This window comes from Pezoporus flaviventris, unplaced genomic scaffold, assembly GCF_033815535.1.
Source record: "Pezoporus flaviventris isolate CSIRO_AGI_PZ_B2104156 unplaced genomic scaffold, CSIRO_AGI_Pfla_v1 ptg000113l, whole genome shotgun sequence".
NCBI lineage: Eukaryota > Metazoa > Chordata > Aves > Psittaciformes > Psittacidae > Pezoporus > Pezoporus flaviventris.
In genome coordinates, this window is record NW_026892661.1 from 875,293 (window position 1) to 898,261 (window position 22,969).

Here is a 22,969-nt window from a genome sequence, read left to right on the forward strand (position 1 = left end):
CTTCGCTCCCTGCTAAATTTAGCCTGATTTTCATCTGCCTTGAAAGCTCCAGCACTTAACAAGGAATAAGACAAGGTTAAAGAATGAGAAGTTGAAAGCGGATGTCTCCGTGTTTATCTACAAAAGCAGCACAACTTTCAACAGCATCATCCCAAGCGAGCACGATGCAACTTTTAAACTGCAGATTTGCATAATAAATCTCCGTGTTCTCCTCGGCGCTGGGAGCCTCTGCCAGGGCTCATCTCGCCGCTTTCCCCAAATACTGCCAGCAAGTCTTTTCCTCGGGGAAACTTGGGAGCGCTTGGCTCCGCAGCCTCATCCAGCTTTGGATGAGAGCGTAGTGCATATGGCTACTATTTTCTCCGCAGCGTATTTCATACCACCGCCTGATAGCAACCCAAAAATCCCACAGAAAATCTGTGGACGGGCTTTAAGTCGTGGCTAACCGCTGAGTATCATCTCAAAAAGGGATCTGGGGGGATTTGGCAAAGCACGCAGAGAACTACTACAAGAAGCAAAACAGGCTCGTGACTCATCTCTGGCACTGAACTAGAGAAAGGCACCGTGCAAAAGTGAGATGGATCCCAGAGCCTTAATGAGCTTCACTCAAGATAAGAATACCAGCACTTCTCAGCCCGGAAAAAAAATGACACCAGCTGCAATAAAGTTACCCAAATAAAGAGGCTTCTGGTGTTATTGATAATTTTTACAAGTTTGTTAATAAAGGCTGCAAATTACCAGGCTGAAACCTGTCATTTCCCAATCAATTTCAGCACTCATTTTCCTCCTACAGCCACAAGGTGATTTATCAATTCCCGTGCACCATAATTACTTCGGAAGCGGTGTCCGGTGCCACGAGGACTGGGTCTCCAAGCTCCCACCAGCAGCTCGTGGCACTGAGGAGTCTACGACAGTCTGATGTAGAGCAAGAAGCCAATGCAGGTACCAAGTGCCAAGAAGAAACAGCTCCACCTGCACATCTCCACAGTGCTACACGCTCGGCAGCCTGGAAGTCTGCAGGCTTTGGAGGCTGTTTCATTTCAGCCTCTAATGAGCACCCTGATGGCTCAGATCTCCCTGAGCAGCAGATACGGAGCTTGCTCCTCATGGGCATTTCTGGGGATTGGGGGGGAAGTATTTGTTAAAAAGAAAGCACAAAGAAAGACTGCTTTCAGCAAGACCACACTGTAAGAAAGGCATCAGATTCCCAAGTTCAGGAAAGCCCACGCTACAGTCCCAACACCCATGTTTGTTTTCAGTGTATTAGATGAAAAGGGCCATGCTAATGTGACATTTTACTATTGCAAATCAAACCCAATACTAAAATTAGAACATAGGCACAAATACTGTTCCAGACACACAAGCAACTCGGCTTTCCACTTATCCTCCGTCATGCATTGTGGGGTTATACTGAATTCTATTCTGCATTTGTTAATGGGCAGCATCGCTCCTTCCTAACTTTAACAGCGTGCAGTTACAGCACTGCAAAATCCAGGAGGCTCGCTGCAGATACAGCAAGGTGATTCAAGCGCTTGGAAATACTCCTTTAAAATCAAGATGGAAAGATAAATCCTTTAGAGGCTGGGATATTTACCTCGATGCGTTCCAGCCGCAAGGCGCGCCGGGAAAAGAAGAAGGGCTTTAAATGCAGCATCAGCTCATAAAAGCAATAGTTGTTTGCACTGAAAATAGCCCTGTGAACCAAATGGCTCTTTGGTAAGCAGCAAACAGCGTGAGGTATAGATTGCACATGTCTAAAGCTCTCATTAATTCAGTCCACTCGAGACAAGCCCTATAAACCATGGCCCAAGCGCACACACCCCCACCGCACACATAAGGCGCGGCGTGCCCTGCCAGAATCCCTGTTCCCCTCTTTTGGATCATCAACAGGCACCTCCCGAAAGCCAGCTTGTCCTTCCCAAAGAACCATGATCGGCTGTATTCCTCAAGATTACAGACCATGCACCTCATCCTGCACCAAAGGGAAAAGCCCCTAAATCCAGCTGAAATTCCAAGGCTATCCGGGGAAGGTACCGAACCCAATACAAACACAAACTTGGAATCAATAGGCAATGGAATACAAATAGGCCTCAACAGGCTCTGCAAATTAAACTCTGAGCTTTACAGCATCTCTGAGCTGAGCGCATTAATAATTAGCACTTTCTTTGTTTCAAATTCAATGAATTTATATCATCCTTCAACACCGCTTAGCCAAAGCAAATAAAAAACAAGAAAATCACATTACTTTTTCCAATCCATCCAGAATGATCTGGATATTCACATTCAAATTTGCTATCATGGATTAGCTGAAGGCAATTACTTCACTTGCTCAATTCTTTTACAATAATTTAAAAAGAGAACTCGAGTCTGCTCTAATAAGAAAAATGAAATCCCATTAGCTGCGTCCTCAATGTATATTAACATTTCTTTTGTTTAGAAAGGTTAATAGCCCCCAAATAAAGGAGTGCAGCCTGCCTGTTAAAATAATTACATCATGACATTTCAGAAAGGTTGGCACGTAGACATGGTTCCAGCAAGGAAACAGCAAAACAAGCAGCCTTCGGAAAACACCATCCAGACTTAAAACATGCAAGGGACCGGAGACCCTGACCGCAGCGACAGCACTTCCGGAGCCTCCAGCATCTCCCTTTCCTCCTGGGATTACAAACATCTGCACAGCCAGGGAACCCTCCCATTCTCCTGCCCACCCTTCCATGGGATCCAATGGATTCGCTCTGGGCCACCCCTAAAATCCCATTTGGCTTCAACTCCATTTGTGGATTCTTGGAAAAATCAGTTCTCTCCATGGCATGAAATATTTGCATATTTTAAAGTGTTTGAAAAGCAACAAATGTTACAGTTTCCAAATGATTTTTGGAACATGCACATGTAATTAGCCCTGTCTAACAAATCTGCTCCTGACTGTGGGAGTAAACAAGTGAATTTAAGCCAAAACCTGTCTCAGAGACATCAAATGTCAAGGTCTGACTCCTGTTCTAACATCCCAGCTGAAGCCTGGCAGGTAATATTTTCTTGGGGCTTATTTGCTTCGATTAAATGATGTGAAAGGACAAGATGTCCTTAATTCAGCAACCTCTTTCATGCACCGTTCATTTCATGTTGTCTATGACAGCTATTTCATTTTGGTTTCTGACGGCTCACAGATGACACCGGGCACACACAGCCTCACCAAACATCACTACAAGCCTCAGGGTCTGTTCTCCTCTCAGGACACCTGCACAAGAGCAGGAAGCGAGTGATGAACGCGTTGCTGTTAACTTCTGCTATCAAATCCTGAAAGTTACTTAAATGAACCCGCTCATGGTTACAGCGGCGAGGAGGTGATAAGAGGCAGACCCGGTCCTGACTCTCCAGCTGAAGTCCCGCTCCCACTCACAGCCCCTCAAGCCAAAGCCATTTCACCAGGATCTAATCTGCTGCCATGTGGAATGAGTGCGATGACAGCAGGGCCCTCCGACCCGTCTGTGCTGTGAACGGGCTTGGAGCTGAAGAGCTGCAGCTCCCGAGCCAAGCACCAGCTTCCATGAATGATGTCAGTGCAGCTCCGAAACTGGGACAACCTCCAGACTGGAGACACCCAAACAGCTTCAGCAAAGAGAAGACGCGTTCATCATTCATAAGAAGCCAGCAGCGCTCCACGGCTTCCTTGCTCATCATCTTGCACGCAGGGGAGACTCTCTGTAGCAAGTCATCCATGACACAGGCAGAAACCCAAACCCTACGTCTGACTCCAGCATGGGGCTCTCAACGACTTCTCATCAAGCAGAACCACTCCGCTCCCAGGGTGGGACGCCACAGAAAAGACCCATCACTGAGGTGGGAACAGCTCCCCAAGGCAGAGCCAAAACCATGTCTCAGGCAAGCCTTGCTCCAGAAGGTGACACACGGGGTGAGAACAGGAACGTGTTCATCGGCCACGTCGCCTTCCGTTGTGAAGTCGGGAGAGACAAAATTGGATTTCTGCAGAAGTCTGTTCAACACAACTTCCGCACGAGCATTATACCAAATACTAAACATCCAGCTTAACACCGAGGGTGAAAATCAATCTTTCCTTATTGCCTCTTCCACGGGATGGGAATAAAGTCTGCCTTCATCCGAAAAAGGTCATGTTTGCATTTCTGGTAAACACAAGGCTTTGTTTTTTCCTCTCCATGCAATATGCTCAAGTGAGTCACATCTGGCTGACTTGTCAAAAGATAGTGAAAGTTGGAGGAAATGGTGTTCCACAGATGTTACTGACTAAAAATAGCCCTTCCACGAACGAGAACAATTTTCCAGCTCAGTGGCCAAATATACTGCTCAAAGGCATCTATTGCCAATAGAGGTTCATTGCAGATGGCAAGTTAAGCAACTTGTTTCTTGCCCTACTAAAACTTTTCTCTCCTACCATCTTTGGCGAGCATAACCCACTGAAATCACGCCAAAATTTCAAATCCCACCCGAAAGCCTACACAAGAACTTCATCGGAGCTAGCAATCCACCTTGTTATCCTCCTTGGGAACGACCCCTTCCTAACCAGATGGGACACTCTCCTGCTACCCACACTGTGGCAATGAAGACAGAGTACGACCAGTCCAGCCTTGCAGCGAGGTGGTTCTTACTCAGCCCAAAATAAACTGTGTCGACTGCCTGCATTACCTCAAAGGAAGCATTACTACTGTTTCATCATGTATCTGAGACCCATCTTTCATAAACATAAAAGAATATTCAAGGCTCCTTAATTTTCTGCTTCCAAATCAGTAATTTTCAAAGCAGGTACCTGTAATAAACCCGGCTGTTCTCCTACAAATTCATCAGCAGAGGAAAAGTGCAGATTTTGCACCTTGGGATAGTATCTTTCAAAGCTGTATCTTTAGCAAGGACACAGAAAAATAATCATATTAGAGTGTCAACCGATAAACAGTGCAGGAGTAAAGCACAGACAAAGCAATTTCTGCAAACTCTGCTAGGGCTGCTGCTACGGTTATTGATAACAGAGAACGAACGCGAACAACGTCACACTGGCAAAAATAAGAAAACTATCTCTGGAAAGAATTCTATAAACCCAATACTGATATCCCAGTGCCATCGAAGTTAAAACTCTGCAGAGGATAAGACGACTTCAAAACCCGGAGCGTTTACTGTTGAAAATTCTTTACATTCCATGACTGAATCAGAAGCGCTGCGGTGGTATTTCCATCTCAGATTCTGCTGATGTTCACAGCCTGAGCCCGCTCGTGTGGCTCTCACTGTCAGCAGAACCCCTTGACTGAACACCATGGCATTCATATGATAAAGTGCCCGGGAGGCAATTCACCGGGTCTTAAAAAGGAAAGACCGATGCCCTCAATCCCCTTAGGAAGACTGTCTCCCTAAAATGCCATCAAAAAGTGAGAAAAAGGGATTCTGCAGGAATCCATCACCTCTTACTTAAGCGGCCAGCAGTAGTGGCTAGCCTGCTGCACTCCAGCCTTAAATTATTCAGCATTTAAATCGATCCCTGTCCTTCGTGGCCACCGCTCACGCTGAGACACCTGGTGCACACAGATGTGGGTTTGGGTCTCACAGCTGAGGTCTCTGAGCCTCAAACAACTGCCAAAGTAACTGAACCTCACCAGGACCACCGAGAAGCCCGAAACCTGAACAGAAGAGATTTCTTACTCAACATGGCCCTTCATGTTCTATTTTCTAATGACTGCTTGAATCCACAGGGCTGATAAACACAGGGAAAGAAGGTATTTGTTCAATCTTTTACAAGCATCAATTTAATGATGGAAAAGAGCAGACATGTTTCCTCACCACTGCAGAAAGAAAACATAAAAGAATAAAAGAATCTCACAGCACTTTCTTCCCTCCAGGGAAGATGGGTATTTGATATTTTAAGTATTCCTACAGCAGAAATGTAGGAAAGCAAAGAGGCAGCATTCTCAGGAGTGCTGTGTGCACTATGTAGCGGGGAAAACACCCTCTGCCCCATCTCCTCGGTCCAGCCCATGCAGACATCCCAACAAGGACTGGACTGGACCGGGCTCAGAACCCGCAGCAAGCTCCTCAGGAAGGTTAATGATCCCACACTACTGCAGCCTGGATAGGATATTCTATTCTGTTTCTGTCCCAAAGCCTCAGACAGACATCCAGCACAAAAGGATGAGATGCCTCTACCCAGCTACCTGCTGGGTACCAGTGGAAACACAGGGGTCCCTGACCAACAAGCATGTCTAAGGTGCGGCAAAATTGATGGGGCTTTTCAGGGGGATCTTAACAAGTGTACAGAATTTAAGAGGAAAGGAAGCAATGTTCATAGCCCTTGGTAGCCCCAAAATGCTGAGGGAGGCCGCAGCACCTGAGCAGCTTGCTGCAGCAGTGGCTGAGCTGGCGCTTCCTCGTCCACAGGAGCTGCAGGAGGCAGAGGGATGCCGAGAGCAGAACGCGCCAGGAATAAACAGCTCGGGGAGAAAGTTTTGTACTATCTCCTATGCCTGTCACATCCAAATGTTCTCTGCAGAGACAGATGGTCTAGGCTTCTATTAGCAATGAATAATGAGATGTGAAGTGAAAGGTGTGAGATGCTATTTAACCTTGCTCCCCCCCCGACATCATAAGTCCTGAACTGTACAGCATTTGATATTTTTGTGGTTATAAAACACCAAGAAACACAGCAATAGTCACCAGTTCACTATGCGCCAGATATGTCACTATCTGTAAAACCAAACCTGTTCCTGTTTTAGCCTTCAAGACTGGCAAAAGCTGAACTGTCTGCAATACAGGCAGGAGGAACCCAGTAAGCGGGTACCCACCTTGGCCAAGTCATGCCAGTCACTTCTTCATCCCCTGTATGAAGTGATGCTCACTGACCAGGGTGGTACTTGTCATCTGCACTGAAAACTGGCTGATTTTGGCAAACCTCTAAGGCAAGCCAGGACTCTCTGGACTACACCTGAGCTTGTAATGTTGTTTGAAGTAATTCAAACCACCAAATGGTCCACATTCTCCAACCTGGTTGCCTCTCGCTAGCAAAGCAGCGGTTAAATGCACCAACGGGCCTGCTGCAGTGTTCCTATGACCCGCTTCTGGGAGAGCGATGCTTTGCAGTCACACCATCGGTGCAAGCTGAGGCTCCTCTCAAACCCATCACCGCGAGCAAGCACAACACCGGCACATCTGCTCCTCCTTCCACCGGAGCAGCGAAGCTCTTAGAAACAAATCATCTAAAACTATTTAAAACATTTGGTTCAAATTAATGGGCTATTTGCTGTTACAGCCCGTTCCCTGGAGCTGCCTGCATCTGCAGACATGCCGGCATAACTGGTTTTAGCAATTTGTTGACAAAAATCTGGCAACACGATCCGTTTATCCGGGGAATACACATTATGTCTTACTTAGATAAACACACATAATAGCTATTCCCATCTCCTTCCCGCTCCTCCATTACAGAAGGATTGACTAATAACCACAAAGGCTCACTCCCTTCACAGAGGAAGGGCAGACCTGCCAACAGGAAGCAGCGTTTCATCTTTTAGGTGTATGGAGGCTTCCAGCAGTGTTCTGGGATCACCAGACACACGTACAAGGCTGTAAATAAGCTCAGTTGCCTTCAAAATCCACTAATAATAATGCTCCCCGCAGCGGCCCCGCTGCCCTTTTCCTCTGCGTTGCGATGACAGTAATCCATAGGATCTGTTTGGGTTTGCCTTGTCTTTATTAAGAAGTGGTGGTTTACAGGAGCAACTCGCATTTCTATGGCAATCCTCAGGCTTCCACACACTGCATTAGACTGACGGCATTAGGAAGAAGCCAGACAGAAAACACCTTCCCAAGAGGCTGCCCTTCTTCCAAGAAACACACTTTTTCTACTGGGCAATTACTCACAGCGAAGCTGAAGGGAACAAAGCAAGAAGAGCCTACACCTGCTGTAAGTACGTTATTAATATCCAGATGTTTTGTTTCCTTCCCAAATTAATTTGGTATTGATTTCACACCACTGAAAGAGCAACTGGAAATCTCCTCGGAGAGGATGGGCAGGAGGAACCAGCAATAACTCCTGCTCAAACCACCTCGAACCCTCATCAAGCTGAGGCAGAACCAGCAGCACATGCTTGTCCAAGCGTTCTCTGTCCATGCACACACACGTATACATGTATGGACGTGCATGTACACACACGTATACATGTATGGACGTGCATGTACACACACACGTATACATGTATGGACGTGCATGTACACACACACGTATACATGTATGGACGTGCATGTACACACACGCATACATGTATGGACGTGCATGTACACACACGCATACATGTATGGACGTGCATGTACACACACGCGTATACATGTATGGACGTGCATGTACACACACGTATACATGTATGGACGTGCATGTACACACACGTATACATGTATGGACGTGCATGTACACACACGTATACATGTATGGACGTGCATGTACACACACGCGTATACATGTATGGACGTGCATGTACACACACGCGTATACATGTATGGACGTGCATGTACACACACGCGTATACATGTATGGACGTGCATGTACACACACATGTTTACACGTATGTACGTGCATGTACACACACGTATACATGTATGGATGTGCATGTACACACACACAGAGTTACTTTAACAGCAGAGGCCCCAGCAAACACTGCAAATCCTTTCCTCAGGGCAAATGCAAGCCTTCTGCAGGAGCAAGTTGTTTAAACCCAATTTGCCACGACAAGCAAAGGCATGAAATACATCCACGCATTTGCATTCCTTATTGTTAATTTCACAAGGAGAAGAGCACTTCTTCCCGCCAGCTGGAATAGAGGTCTCGGGACCCTCAAACGCACCAGGAGAAGAGGTGTTGTGCACGAAAGCTGTTTCCAAGATACCACGGTCAATATTAATAGGGCTTTGAGTCTCACAGGCTTGGAAGCAAAAATTAAGGCAGCTGAACAAAGTCTGAGGCCACAGCGTGCTGCCATAAACCCCTCAAAGTTCACCTGAAGGTAAGCAGTAACTCCACAAAGCAATTCCTCCCCATTCCATATCGGAGACCATGAGGATGCCCAGCAAAACGTGGCTTTTTTCCTGTGGTATCTTCACCGACGTCCTGCTGTGCAAATTCCATTTCCGAGCAGCCTGACGTTCAATACAGAGATGTTAAGATCTGACTTACCCTTTTCAAAGCAATCTCCTCACTAACACATCTCTCCCCACCAGCCTTCCCCGTGGCTGATCCCTTTCCTACAAAGTTGCTTGTGATTCAAGCAGATAATTTGTGTCTTTAATCTAGACTCCAGTGGAAACCAAATTAACTTCTCAGTCCCTCAAATGGAAAGCACCGCATCAGAGAACACACTGATGCTGTCAGATCTGCCAGTGGGTTGTAAGAAGGTGTTTATGGGAGCACCCACAAGCTCTCCGTCAGGTGCCCAACAGACCAGCCCTCTCCCAACATCCTGCATTCCAAAGGGCCCAAAAGGCCCAAAGAGCTGCGGGATCAGAGGCTCCTCGCTTTGCTAAGATGGTGTTTTGACAATAGCTTTTTTTACTTCCGAGACATTTGTCATTAACAAACTTTAGACAAGGTTAATGAAAGTTCTGTCACTTTAATGTCTAGCCCGCTTTAAATTACAGATGTCATCTGCCATGACTAAAGAAAGGGCACCGAGCACTAATACCATAAACTATCATCTCCAGGGACACACAGGTAATTGCACAGCTCATTAAAAAACTGTTTTAATTATTAATTGACCGTGTCAGAGTTGTCCTTTGAAGTCAGCTTTCATTTTTTTCCCCGCGAGCCCGACGATTCCAAGCTGACCTACACAACTTTCCCTGACACCTCCAAGGACCACAAGGGAAGGCTTGGGACCTGGCTCACAGCACAGGGACCATGTCTTGACAGCAGAAGTGTCGCACGCCCGCCAACAGACCTAAATCCCACAGATTTCAGTAAAAGATTTGGCGATGAAGGGAAAAAACACCTTAAATAATGGTTGGCCACTGGACCTGAAGGAAAACCTGAATGGCTGATGAGGCCCGGGCAAACACAGCCGCAGGCAGACTCTTGCTGGTTCCTACTGCTACTGAATCACTGGACTGGTCTTCTACCGAGGCTCAAAACCTCTGTCTCAAGGTGCAGGAGTGTATTTTGAGAGGTCCCTCCCAGCCTCAAAGATGCTGCATAGCGACAACCAGAAAGACTGATACTGGAAAACCAAAAGCAGCTGAATTCAACCCTGTTGCTTAAAAGAGCTCATACTTGTTTTGCTGCCTTGGGAAATCTCCACCACCCACAGGAGCAGGGGGAGGTTCCTTGAAACAAACACACACAAATGCAGCTCCACTGGACAATGGGCTCATGGGTCAAAGAGATGAGGAAGACAACCACAAACCACCATCCCGCACAAATACTGCCACGCTAGGCATGTCTACAGGCAGAGAGCAAGGCATACAGATGAGCTACCACAGCAGTCACTTAGCTGTTTGCCTGCATCTTAATTTAATCCTAATCTCATTCAGCATTCAATATCAGGCTGTCACTTGGCTTTCCACAGCTGTCAAAACGAGGACAAAATACCTGAACGCACAGAACAGCAACACGAATTTGGGAAGAACAATCATTTATCTTCAATGCAAAGAGCCACAACTGAGAATAAAACCATGTTAACCCTTCACTGCACTACAATTCCCTCTGAGGGGGCTTCAGCAGAGAAATCGAGGCTGTTGAGGACAGGAGTTTCCCCAAATAGGTTCTGGGGGTGTTAACACATGCAGCCATTCAAACCCTGTCCTGACAGTGACATCCCATGCCAGCCTTTAGTCTTGGCAACAGCTAATGCTTTCCCACTCTGACTCACACAAGGCTGGAGATGTTAGAAGCAGGTAAAGAAGATCAAAGGACAAGCATCACGCGCTTTCCTTAATTGCCAAGTGCTAGACTGGGAGGAAAAGAACAAAGTTTCAGCTACAGCGGTTACATCAAGAGCAAGGAGACGTCTCGGCAGCCAGCGCAGCCGTAACTGCGCACCTCGACTGAAGCTGCAGCCCAGAGCCAAATACCGTCCAGTACGTCTTTGTCTCGGGCACTGATCCATTTTGGGAGGAAGCAGTGTAACACGGCTGCCTCTCCTGCCGTCAGCCTTTAAAGCACATCCTTTACGTGCTGAGAACATGACTTGTTTCTTTCTGTTGATGCTTTCTGGGCATAACCAGCAGAACCACCCTCCCCATTTGGGCTGCAGTAAGGCATTTCACATTTAGGTGTGCCATGTATATCAACTACTGCATACATATCATATGCTACAAGTAAAATAGCATAAAAACCCACTACCTAAAGTAACTTACAGGTATTTCTCCACAAAGCACACCAAACAAGCAAGCAGCTTGTAGGGCTGTTACGTGAATGGGCCGGTTTAATGAAAGCAACGGCTTTGCCTTAAAACTATATAAATGCAGAACCGGCATCCCACTGCTCCATCTACCCAGTTCTTGTTGGAGCTATTTGCCAGAGTAATTGAATCCTTCTTCCAGAGTCTTTATATTCCGCGCTGGTTTGGGGACAATGCTGCTGAAACAGCTTTACCATCCATCTTTCTTAACGGGCTTAATCTAAATAGAAGACTCAAATCCAAGATTGTGCCTTTGATGGATAGCTCACCTTCTCCTAGCAGTACACCTTAAATGCGTCCTAGTGCTGCTCTCAGAAACCTGTGTTTGCAGGGATTCTGGCCTCTCCTACCAAGCCAGCTATCATCTGTACTTATTACAGCACAGTGCCGTTAAAAATAGATAAGGCTCAAGGAGCTGCGACATACGAGACAGAGATAGGTGAACCTGCTTCACAGACCCACGGTGCCAGCCCAGACCTCCACGGATTTCAGGTCTGGGCTGGCTCCAAGAGCGAGAAGGAAAAATGAAAGAAGCATTCTCTGTTTACTTCACAAATGGGGCAACCCCAAAGGCACCTCTCCTCCTGCCTCATACTGAAATCCAGCATCCCGCACAGGGGCCCAAGCAATTCCTAATAGAGCATTAAGCATGAAGTTAGTGCAGGTAATAACACTGGTTTATGCATTTAGATGCAGTATTTGGATACCAAAAATGTATTGCATTTGAGCCAATAAACCCCATTACTGCTGCCACACAGCGCTGAGAAGTGCACTTTTACGTGGCTACTATAACTCCGTTAATACGGAAAGTATGGAGTTGATGAAAAGCGCACGTTCTGCCGCCTCGAGGGGCCCAGGGTGCCACAGCACACTGCCAAGGGAACACAACCCTGCATTCCCTGGCCTGCAGCATTACAGGGAGCCACATGGCCCCAGCTTTCAAACAAGCATGTGTTATTCGGCATGCAGAACCACAGAGAAAACTGCCTGCTATTAGGCCACAATGACTCCTGCATTGAGCCCTGGCGGGGCTCCACACCCTATGGATCCAGTGTGGGATCCCTGGTTCATCCCAGCCACATTCCATGCACGAAGCATGCATGATGCCTCTTCCAGTGCTCAACCAAGACCAGCAGGCGTGCTAAGGAAGCATCTACCCACCATCCCTGACGTACATGGCAGCAGAGCCCGGTGCAGAGCATCTGCTGGCATCCCAGGAGCCAAGTAACCTTCATGGACATTTGAGACCTGCTGGGATAATCCTGGAAAAGCTGGTTACACTAAAATGGAAGTGGCTTTGAAAGACAAACGCCCGATCCTCAGATGCACTGCTCACTGCATCTCTCCTCCTGAAGAAAAGCCAACAAGAACTACCAAGAGAGCCCAGCTAAGGCAAGAAGCAAAGCAAGAGAGAGCTGCAAGAACGAAATGAAAGCGCTTTTATTCTGGGAACAAAGCAGACCAGCCGTGCTTCGCCCTCGTCCCCCAAAAGCTCATCCTCGCTTTCATGGTACAGGGAAGAAAAATCTATGAACTCAATTTCTCCCATCTATTTTGCAGCCTCTCCCCAGTCAATGAAGTAGTTAATTATAGTTTTTCTACTGGTTTAATTCAGCTGGAAGAGTCAACCACTTCATTTAATAATTTAGTTGAAACTTGTCTGCACGAGAACACGCTCATTTCCCATTCACTTTCAAATTAAATCAATCTAAAGGCTCCCAATAACACAGCAGCAGCAACACAACCCCCCCCCACAACTGACAGTAAACCAAAGTTACTCCTCTTCGTAAATTGACTATTGTCTCAAGGCCTCTGAAAGAAATCAATGCACATCACTGCCTAGAAACTATTACCTATCTGCGCTGGGCTGCAATAATTGAGCACAATTAGACACAGAATTCAGAGAATTCATCAAAAAGAACGAAAATAAAGACATTTTCCACTGAATTCCTGTTCTGCAAGCAAAAAATGGGAAGTGATTTGTCCATGAAACCCTCAACAATGAATTCAGATTAAGGGCTCTGCTGCCAATCTCAGTGCTTTCATAGCCCTTCATTCTAGGATTTTTACCTACAGCCCCGTTGTTCTGGGAGCCAAATGACACTGAGCAAAGGTGGCATCTCCAGGCTCCACTGCTCCATGCTTTGTGTAACTGCAACCCCATGCCTGCAGGCTGTCTCCCAGGAGCTGGACATCACACACAGCTCCCAGTCCTGTTCCTGAACAGTGCACCCAGCTCAGACACAGGGTAGAAGTGGGCTGCCTAAAAGAGCAGCAACCAAGGGAACTTGCCATGCCAGGGCTCTTCTTCCCATAAATCTACTTCCCTTTATATTAAAGGAAGCCACTGTCAGCGAATGCGGTTTTCAATATATCAGCCAAATATGGAACTGCAGGAACTCAGTTATAAATCCTGCAGGAAGCAGGGGCGGGCACGAGGGTGAGGGAAGGCTGCTCTTACACAACCCTGGCAGAGCGAGGCTGCCCTACTTCCAAAGGGAATCCTGCTCCTACCTCCATCACTTCCCTGACCGCAGCGCACAGTGAAGGCATCTCAGAGCAACAAGGGAAAACACTTCCAAACAGGGGAGCCCTTGGCAGCAGCTGCAGGAAGAAGCATCCAAACCCCTCCAGAAAGCATTATGGCACTACTCTAACTTTACACAGCTGTCTTGTAAAGCCACTGCAGGCTGTAGTCTAACACAAACCTAGACAGCACACATTGCAAGTGGAACAAAGGAAGAGCAGAAAGAGCCTAGCAGGCCTACTGCTACGTGTCCTTTGAAGTTGCACATCTCTTAAGGCTAAGCATAAGACAAGATGCTCCAAGAACAATACTTTTCCTTATAGCAGCTCTCTCCAGAAGGAAAACTCTTGTTTGTTAAAACCTAACACATGTGAAAAGCCATAACTACGCAAATAAAGACGGGAAGGCTGAAGTTGCAGGCAGGACTTTACAGTTTATGGACCGCAGAGATCTGTATTTACTCATCTCTTTCAGCATTACCGACTGCAAGAGGGAAATGATGCTTAAGCTCTTTAGAAACCTTGCCCTGCTGCAGGCTGCCCAGCTCCAAATGGGACCCTTGCCACCCGCCTTCTATATCCCAGTGAACCATCACGAAGGGCAAGGCGATGAGCCAAGGTGCAGACTCCCTGTGTCAAGCACACACCTCCATCAGGACGTCGCTACGGCTATGAGCACTCATTGAGGTTCAAGCTGTGCCAAGATCTTATTAGTACTACAGAGGATTGCATTAAAAATACATGAAATATGCAGACAACCACACTTTCTTTATGTGGCTTCATTGCTTTAAGCACCTGCAAACAGAGATAACATTTGAACAGCAACTTTCTGTATGTGCTCCACTATTTTATCGTCTTGGCTTGCTACAGGATTGATGTTTGGGAAGTGGCTGAGCTCAAAGGCGGCACGACACAAGCACCTGCTCCAAGTCCCACTCCTGCAGATCAATTGCAGCCATTCCCCACGGGCTCAGCCTCCACCACACACAGCACTGGGATGGGGATGAGAACCTCCCTTCAGAGGCCGGTTCCTAGTGCTGCAGCCGTCCTTTGACAAATATGGAACCCCCACCAGCATGCCTTGACCGACAGCTCTGAAAGGGGTCAGAAAGCAGCCATCCAGTGGACGTGGCATTTTACCCTACAGCAAAACACTCCCCACCTGCCCCGAGACAAGGGAAGGAGCAGCAGCACTTCTGGGAAATTCCTCGCTTGGTGAAATGCATTGCATCAATCTGTTGTCAGCACAAACAAGCAAAAAGCATCCTAAGCTGTAACATTTACCAGTCAATACCCCAGGTATGCAAGAATCCTCTGTGTCGTCTCATCACCATGGCACATTGTTCAGCCATCTCCATGACAGGTAATCAAAGCTCTTCACTACCTCTCCTTTATTAATCCTTGCTTAATCCCCTTTGAAATTGCAGCTGCGGCTTTCATTAATGAAAGCCTGATTTCTTAAAATGCATAAAAAAGCATCATCTTGAAATCTGGCATTCCAGATCACCACGAACTCCCTCCCCTTCTACAGAGCCACAGCGCTGCAGCAAAACCAGAGCTGCTGTTTCACCCTCTTCCACACGTGCCATGGGGCACAGAGATGGCAGGCGCCGGGGTGACAAACACTTGATGCTACGGACGGGCAGCACGAGCATCCTGCACCAACCCTACTACCCAAGGTGCAGGCTGGAGGAAGTGAGCTGCTCCTCTGCTGGTGGCACTGCTGGGACCCTGATGGGGCGGACAAGGTCAGGGCTTCAGCAGGGCTTGAAGCAAACCAAGAGCAGGAGACGGAGCAGCGTGGTCGCATATGGACATCCACCGGCTCTTGGTACCTCAGCTGCGGCCCCGCCGCCTCCTGCTCTCCCACCGTGACACCTACTAAGGCTCGGGGCTGTTTTCCTTCTTTTGATCATCATTTCTAACACCGTCTTTCAGCCCACATTCTCCTCCCCCGCCGTCCCGCAGTGAGGTCACGATATGCTGGTGACAAGGTTCCCATGGCAACAGACTGATGACACAAACATCAGATTAGGAGTTCTCCAAGGCGGGAGGAGCAGGAGATGGGCTGCGAGGGAGCGGCTGCTCCTCCAACCCATCCCTTCGGTGATGGCGCTGGGAATAGGGAACATCACTGCTGAGAAAATTGCTTTTGGTAGAAATGGTTGCTTTTTTTTGAAGTTTGCCTCCATGTGAAAGTCTCCGAGTCGGAGCCTTAACATTATTTTAATGTACTTTTCTGTATTTAATCATCTCCTGCTCCAGACACTCGTCTGTTACCATGGGAATGACAGCCGCACAAATACAGGATTATGGCTATCGCGCAGGCGGAGAAGGGGAATTCTGAATAAGGTACTTACGTTCAGTAATTAGCCGCTGCACGAAAACCCTCACAATCATGAATTTAGATTGATGCATTTATCTCGGCGCTCGAATACAACTGCTCAAAGGTGAGATTCTAGCACATCACACGAGTACTTCTGACTAACGGGCCCAGCTTGGAGCACTGCTTTATCCTGCTCCCGGCCCTGTTTTCCCCTTCTCCTTCCCACCAGGCATCCCCTGTGCCTGGCTCATGCCTCGTGCCCACCCATGCGCTCTGTTCCTGCTTCACTGAAGCGTGGAGCCCGCCCAAAGCAAGCCAGGCACCAGCGCCCCTCAGTTCCCAGGTGAAGAAGGCATGAGTCCATCAGGAATGCTGCTGGCACCTCTGGACCAGCCTGCCCAGCTTACACCATGAGTTCTGACTGATACACATTAAAGCTTTTAATACTTTTTTTTTTAGGAAATGGACCAAGTTTTCTGCTTTAACTGGAATTACTCGCAATTAATTGACCCGGAGTGGCATCCGCAAACAAATTCTGCATTATTTAACTGGATTCTTATACAGAAAGTTCCCAAAAGCATCCATCACCCTCCACAAGGTGCTTGTATCTCCCTGTAACAGGCCCCAGCGCTAGTGAAGGAGGATGCTCACCTCTGCATTGCGCTGACCAGCCGTGACTGCACCCCCTAAAATGCACCACCCCCTTCTGAGTAGCTGAACTCGAGGAAGTGAAGGGTTGCGTCCTTGGAACATGGAAATGATCCATCATTTGCCAGCCTGCATCCTTTAATCGCTGACGACACGTCCCTCTTTGCATATCTGTTGCTGCTACAATTCCCCTCCCAGCACACGATTCCCTCTACCAGCTCTCCCTGCTTATTAGAGAAGACAAAAAGGATGCAGAGAATCTGATCAGAGCGATCGTATTTTCTCCAGGCACTCCTCTGAGTTTAATTCTACTTAAGCACATCTTAAACAGTCCAAACAAACCTTCCCGCGTCCCATGTCCTCCTGCTCCCCTCCAGCACAGAACGGGAGAGCACTCCCAAAACAAGGAATCAAGCTGCACTTGAGAATTACTCACTGAAGAGTAGCACTCCTAAATATACCAGGGGAAATCAGAACCAAAACCAACAAGATGGGGAGGGCTGCAGGCTTTGCAGTACAGAGCCAGGAGAGGACGTGTTCCGAGTCCTCCTCTCCTCACCCGAACGGGACAATCCCAGACAAGCTCAGGGATGCTGAAGCACATTTTGGACAGGTTTTTGTAACAGCAGCAGCCCATTGGAGGTTATGGATGCTCTGCTGGGGAGTGGAAAGGCTGCAGCCGCAGTGTCCAGAGCACCCGAGGCCATCCCCACTGTTACCCCCCATCACCACGCTGCAGCTCACAGGGGCCATCGCTCCCACACTCACGCATGAAGCGGCTCGTGGCTGATGGTTCCCAGCATCCGCACTCGGCAGCTCCCCATGCTCATCACCACTCACGTTACACGCCTCAACGTATTCACTTACCTAAGGAAGCAAAGGAAAGGGAAAACACAAAATTAGGACAAACGTAGCAACTATTTAAAGCCTTTACCAAGCTTTTGCAGCCACATTAAGCCCCCGCAGGCAAGGCGAGGTTAACAAATACTGCAACAACTTTTGAGGCCTTTTTATTTATACCTACATCTGCATGAGCAGAGGGATTTGACGAGTAATACGTCTCAAATCGCTCCTGTGATGTCAGCACTGTGGAGCATTAACTGCTCCCTGCCCGAAGGAAACGGGTCAAGTTTAATTCTTCAAACAACCCTTACTGGTACAATAACTCCTTCTCCAAGCCAGAGATAGGGAGCACAGGAATCCCAGCAGGGCACAAGCCCTGGGATGCAGATCAGCAGGCAGCAAGGAGAGCCTGAGCTCAAAGAGGAGCCAGGATGAGGCCTCACTGCCTTGTCAGCCAACAAAACCTCACCCAAATCCAAAGATAAGGGAATTACAGCTCTGGGAACTCTTGAACAAGGTTACTGTGAAAACTGCAAAGCTGTTTAAACACACGCCTTTGCCAACCTATCTCTTCATTACTCACAGTCCCTCCTAAAAGCACAGTTCCATGGCTGGTGATACAGAAACCCTTCTCCACCATGGGGACTCTACAAACAGTAACAAACCCTTCGAAAGGCTCCCAGAGCAAGACTCTGATATCCTGTGCCAGAAAATGTCTCACTGCCTCCTCATCCATTGGAAAAGCTCGCTGGACCTTTGGCCAAGCAGACAGCCTTGGCAGGATCCCTGAGGTCCTTTTGGTTTGGGGTTGGTTTTTGGTGTTCCTTCTGCATTACTAGCTGCAAAGGCTGTGTCACACAGAGGAAGTGTGTCACACAGAGGAAGAATCCCCACTGCTTCAACGTTATGAGCTATCTGCACGAAGAGATTAACAGAAATTAAAGGAGATACAATAAGCTGCCTGGAAAAATGTTTCCTTAAAAATCCCACTTCAAAGGCTACGTGTGTTGCAGTGGCCAAGAGGAGGGATGAAGTAGGACAACTGAAAGCCATCCCACTGGATAGCAAACCAAAGCTAGCCTGAAACAGAAGCTGCTGCTTTCAGTCAAGGTAAGAAAGGACACGTGTGCATCCAGCACAACCTGAACCACACGTCCTCAAGTCCCTGTTCCAGCACAGAAACATTCCTGCTTCACCTGCATCCCTCTTCAAGACATACCCCCGAGGCAGTCTTGCTGCCTGGCTTCCACTTCAATGGCAGGGAGCTAAAGCCAAATGATCCTCACAGCATCAGAGTGACAACAGGCTAAGAGGAAAGCAGATCTCCTGTGCAGAGAGCCACGAGCGACCGGCCCGTGCTGCCCTTGCAGCGAGGTTCACCCACCCCTTCCCACACCAGCACCACGAGCCCTACGTCAGCGCGTGCGCGGGCTGCTCCACACATCCCTCAAGCAGTAATTACACACAGTAATTACATATTTAATTGTTGCACATTAATATCACCTCAGTCTATAATTACAGCTTATTCATGTAAGGCTAATAAAGGAAAACAGGCGTATTTGCATAAAAGTTGTAATGAAAAGTATAATGATTTTACTAACAAGATGTGGATAAGAATGCATATCTGTGACAAACACTTTGTGTCAAGAAGAACAGAAAACGATTTTCTTTCCTGAAGATTATTTCAGGCCCATTTAACACAATCTGTACCACTCTGTTGATGTGCAGTATCTTGCACACATCAAGGCAGATCTGGGTAACGTTCCTGACTTCAAATAAAATTTCATTACTATATTTAGTTATAGAATGCTTGCAAATGGTTGCATGGTTAAACTTGATAAACACTGGGATTTGTAAGCGCCGGACAACCTCGGTGCCCATTTCTCTCTGTGCTGCTCCAACACCGCAGCGGTTCTGCCCCTGCCTCCTCGTGCTGCCGTTTAACGTTACAGCTTAATTCTCACCCATAAAACAAGCAATTAAGAGTCAGTACAAACTGCTTTGGAGTTCCTGAGGCCAAAGATAAAACCAAACCGGCTTTTGGAAAGCCGCTCGTGCGGCGGTGAAGCAAAAAGCAGCGCTAATTATCAATAATTTGTCACCTCTGATTTGAGCAGAGGCGCTGGTGGGCACGCATCTGCATCCTGCGCAGCCCCGCGGCGGGAGGCATCTCGGCTGCTTCCGCAGCGTGCTCTCCTTGGCTTCCGGGCAGCAAGAACTGCTCCAGCGCGGGAATTCCAACAGCAGCGTTATGGAAACCAGGCTCGGGACAGCGGGAAGCGCCACAGCAGTGTCCACGCAGCCTCATCCCCAAAGCTCCCACATCCCCTCGGCCGCAGCTAAACAAACACCTCAAGGGAAAAGCAGGAAATTAACGCCGGAAGCTCAGCCCAATTCCCTTGGTAGTGACAATGAGACCTCGAATTTGGCAGAACTCCTGGTGCTTTACAGACACCCCGCTTAATCCCCTCCAAAAGCAGATAGGCGATCCTTGCATCTGAAAGGCTGATTCTATATTATTCCATATGGAAAGCATTTTCAAGTTTCTCACTTCTTAAGCGTTATTTGCTTCCCAATTACAAGCCAGCACATCTTGTCTCCTCTTACCTACTCATTACCAAGTGTGGCTACTTAGCAAACAGCATCCTCAAGGCACACAGCGGATTTCTGGGGCACAGGGAGGAGACAGGAGGATGAGTTTGCTGCCTTGTACTCAGGTATGCAATTCTGAAAGCTATATTGTGAAGGCAACAGCTGCACAGAACATCTGGAAAACCTCACTGCCTCAGAGTGCTTCTCAAACCAAGGGGAAATGTGCCAGCTCCTCCAATAGGATTCCGCACAGTTCAACAGGCTTTATTGGTCTCCTTGACAACATGCATCGTGACTCAGTTACCCGGTTCCTCAGCAATCAGGAATTTCACCCTAGACAAGGGGGTGCAATTCCCGCTCCCCACAAGGATGAGCGGGTAGCTGCCTACAAGCTCTTTCCCAAGAGACCAGGTTTCCAATTGGAGTGCTCTGGCACAGCCATCCCTGCTGTGTTTAGCTGCAGCCATGAGCAGAGGCACCCTGAAATCCAGACAACCTGTAGGAGTACGTCTCTTGCAGCAAATCTCAGTTTACTGTTATCTATTGCTCCACCTGCCATTCTGTTTAACTACCCAGTCATCTTCTGAGAACCCTGTGAAACAATTAGTGTGCAAACTCCATGACAGACCCAGCCTGGAAGCGCTCTCACAAGGCTGGAAGTAACTGCATGGAAAGAAAAACTCCTGCCCAAAGTCTGCATCTTTGGTCATTCCTCTATTTCCTCATTAACCCCCAGGACAAAGACAAGGGAAACTACACAACATGTTCCTGCTTTTTCTTATCAAAGTAATTAAACCTGGCTACGAAACCAGCTGTGAATACAGAATGAACACCAAGAAACCACCACATCAACCAGCACAGCGTCAGCAGGAGGAAGAGCACAAGGCCAGCGACACAAGGGATGCTGATGCAGAAGAGAAGCACCAGCTCAATCTGCCCCTTTGTCACAGCAACACACGATTCCTGGGGAAGGGCAAAACACATCCTGCCCCAGGACACATCCCAGCCCTAAATGCAATGTGGACAGTTGGTGGTGGTGACCCCAAGCCCCCACCCAGCACCTACACCTCAGCCTTCTGCAGATCAAGCACCCTGCCCCATCCATGCTCTTCACGTGTGCTCCTATTTTGCCCGCTAGCCATTACAAAACAGTGCATGTAATGCAGCCATTAGTTCATCAAGGGAGAGTTTAAACATGACATACTAGTAATTAAACTGCAGGAGAACCTGGCTAATTCCCATCAATGATTAAGAGCCACTGCAGACCAGCAGATTTTACAAGCGAGTGCACATGCAATAAAAATCTCGCTCATTTATTTTGACAAGTGTCACTTCACATTAAAGGTACTCTGCAGCACGAACTCCAGTCCGGAGCACAACTCTGTTCCCAACACGGCACCTCATTAGCCTCAGACTCAGCAAAACACTTGGCCACGTGCTCAGCATTCACCCCGAGAGCCTGGGAACCGCACAAGACACGCACCGAAGATGGGACCTCCATCACCAGGAGCTGCACACACTCACACCAAGCACCACTGCATTACTCCACGGTGTGTTTCTTAGCCCCAAGTTATTTCCATAGGCACGGTGAACCTCGATGGAGAATGCTGCCTGCCCGTTGGCAGATGATGACGGAGCAGCACCCGAGTACCTGTTTAAAGACAACAGCAGGGTCACGGCCAGAAATCAGAGGCCAAAGTCACCTTTAACAAAGAGGAAGCACAAGCTCAGCAACACACAGGTCTGCAAGGCCACCTTCAAGGGACCCTCCCTTGGGCCAGGCAGGTTCTCTGATCTCTCACATTGAGGAATCACTGTCCGTGATTCACTGGGGGTTTTAATAATACTTGCCCCATGTCCTCAGAGCTCCCCCCCCCAGTGGAAGCTCCCTGCGCTCGAGAGCTCGCGTGGGAAGTGCTAATCTAACTAGTTCAATCACGTCTGACTCAGCCGCAGTCTGGTGCGGTTCCATGCGGCAGGATGCTCCTACTCAGTCGAAACAAGCGGGGAAGCAGGAGCCAAGAAGCTCGCCCGTCACGATGACGGCAGATGGGGGCACAGACAGAGCCCTGGAGTCGACATGGAAACATTTCCAACAACAGGGCCCACATCCCGGTAGTTTTTAGTGGGTATTTTAGGAAAGACTTTCCAATTTCAGGAAGGAGCCAGGTGCCCACATCACACCCGAGAGCGCTCGCTCCCGAGCGTGCTGCCACGCTGGGATGCTGGCAAGCGAAGCAGCAGCTTGTGCTGCCGTCCCGTGAGCCCTCGCACACCAAAACTCCCCTTGGACGTGAAGGAGAGCTTCAAAAGCCCCTTTGCTTTCCACCTCATTCAATGCCACTGCCTGAACAAATCGTACAGCCTCCCATCGAGCGCTTTCATACCAACACGCTTGGCAACTTGAGAGCTGGTTTAAAGAGAAACGTGCTACAGGAGCCCTGCCAACCACAAAAAGGTCTTGCGACTCAGGAAGATCAATTGTGATGGGGAGGAGACACACTGACACATTCCTACGTAAACCATTTGATGTCAAAAGTTCAAAAATCAGTATTTTTACATGCCTGCTCGGAGGCAGGTGCCCCGGGTTACTCCCTCAGCCTCTATCTACGGCTATCTCCTTGTAACACTCCACCTTCCC

General features: G+C 48.1%; 1 protein-coding gene across 11 annotated transcripts in view; it reads right to left on the reverse strand.

The window, feature by feature from the left end:
- CADM1 (cell adhesion molecule 1) overlaps positions 1-22,969 on the reverse strand; it is a 140,432-nt gene that overhangs the window by 75,161 nt on the left and 42,302 nt on the right. The window contains exon 1 of one of the 11 annotated variants that reach the window (XM_061478133.1): positions 17,662-17,746. The exons of 9 other annotated variants lie outside the window; for them this stretch is intronic. In XM_061478133.1, the coding sequence (XP_061334117.1) occupies positions 17,662-17,665 (4 nt within the window). In that variant the 5' untranslated portion in view covers positions 17,666-17,746. Of the gene's footprint in view, positions 1-15,801; positions 15,854-17,661; positions 17,747-22,969 lie in introns of those variants that run through there. One more of the 11 variants, XM_061478131.1, reaches the window with a different exon arrangement.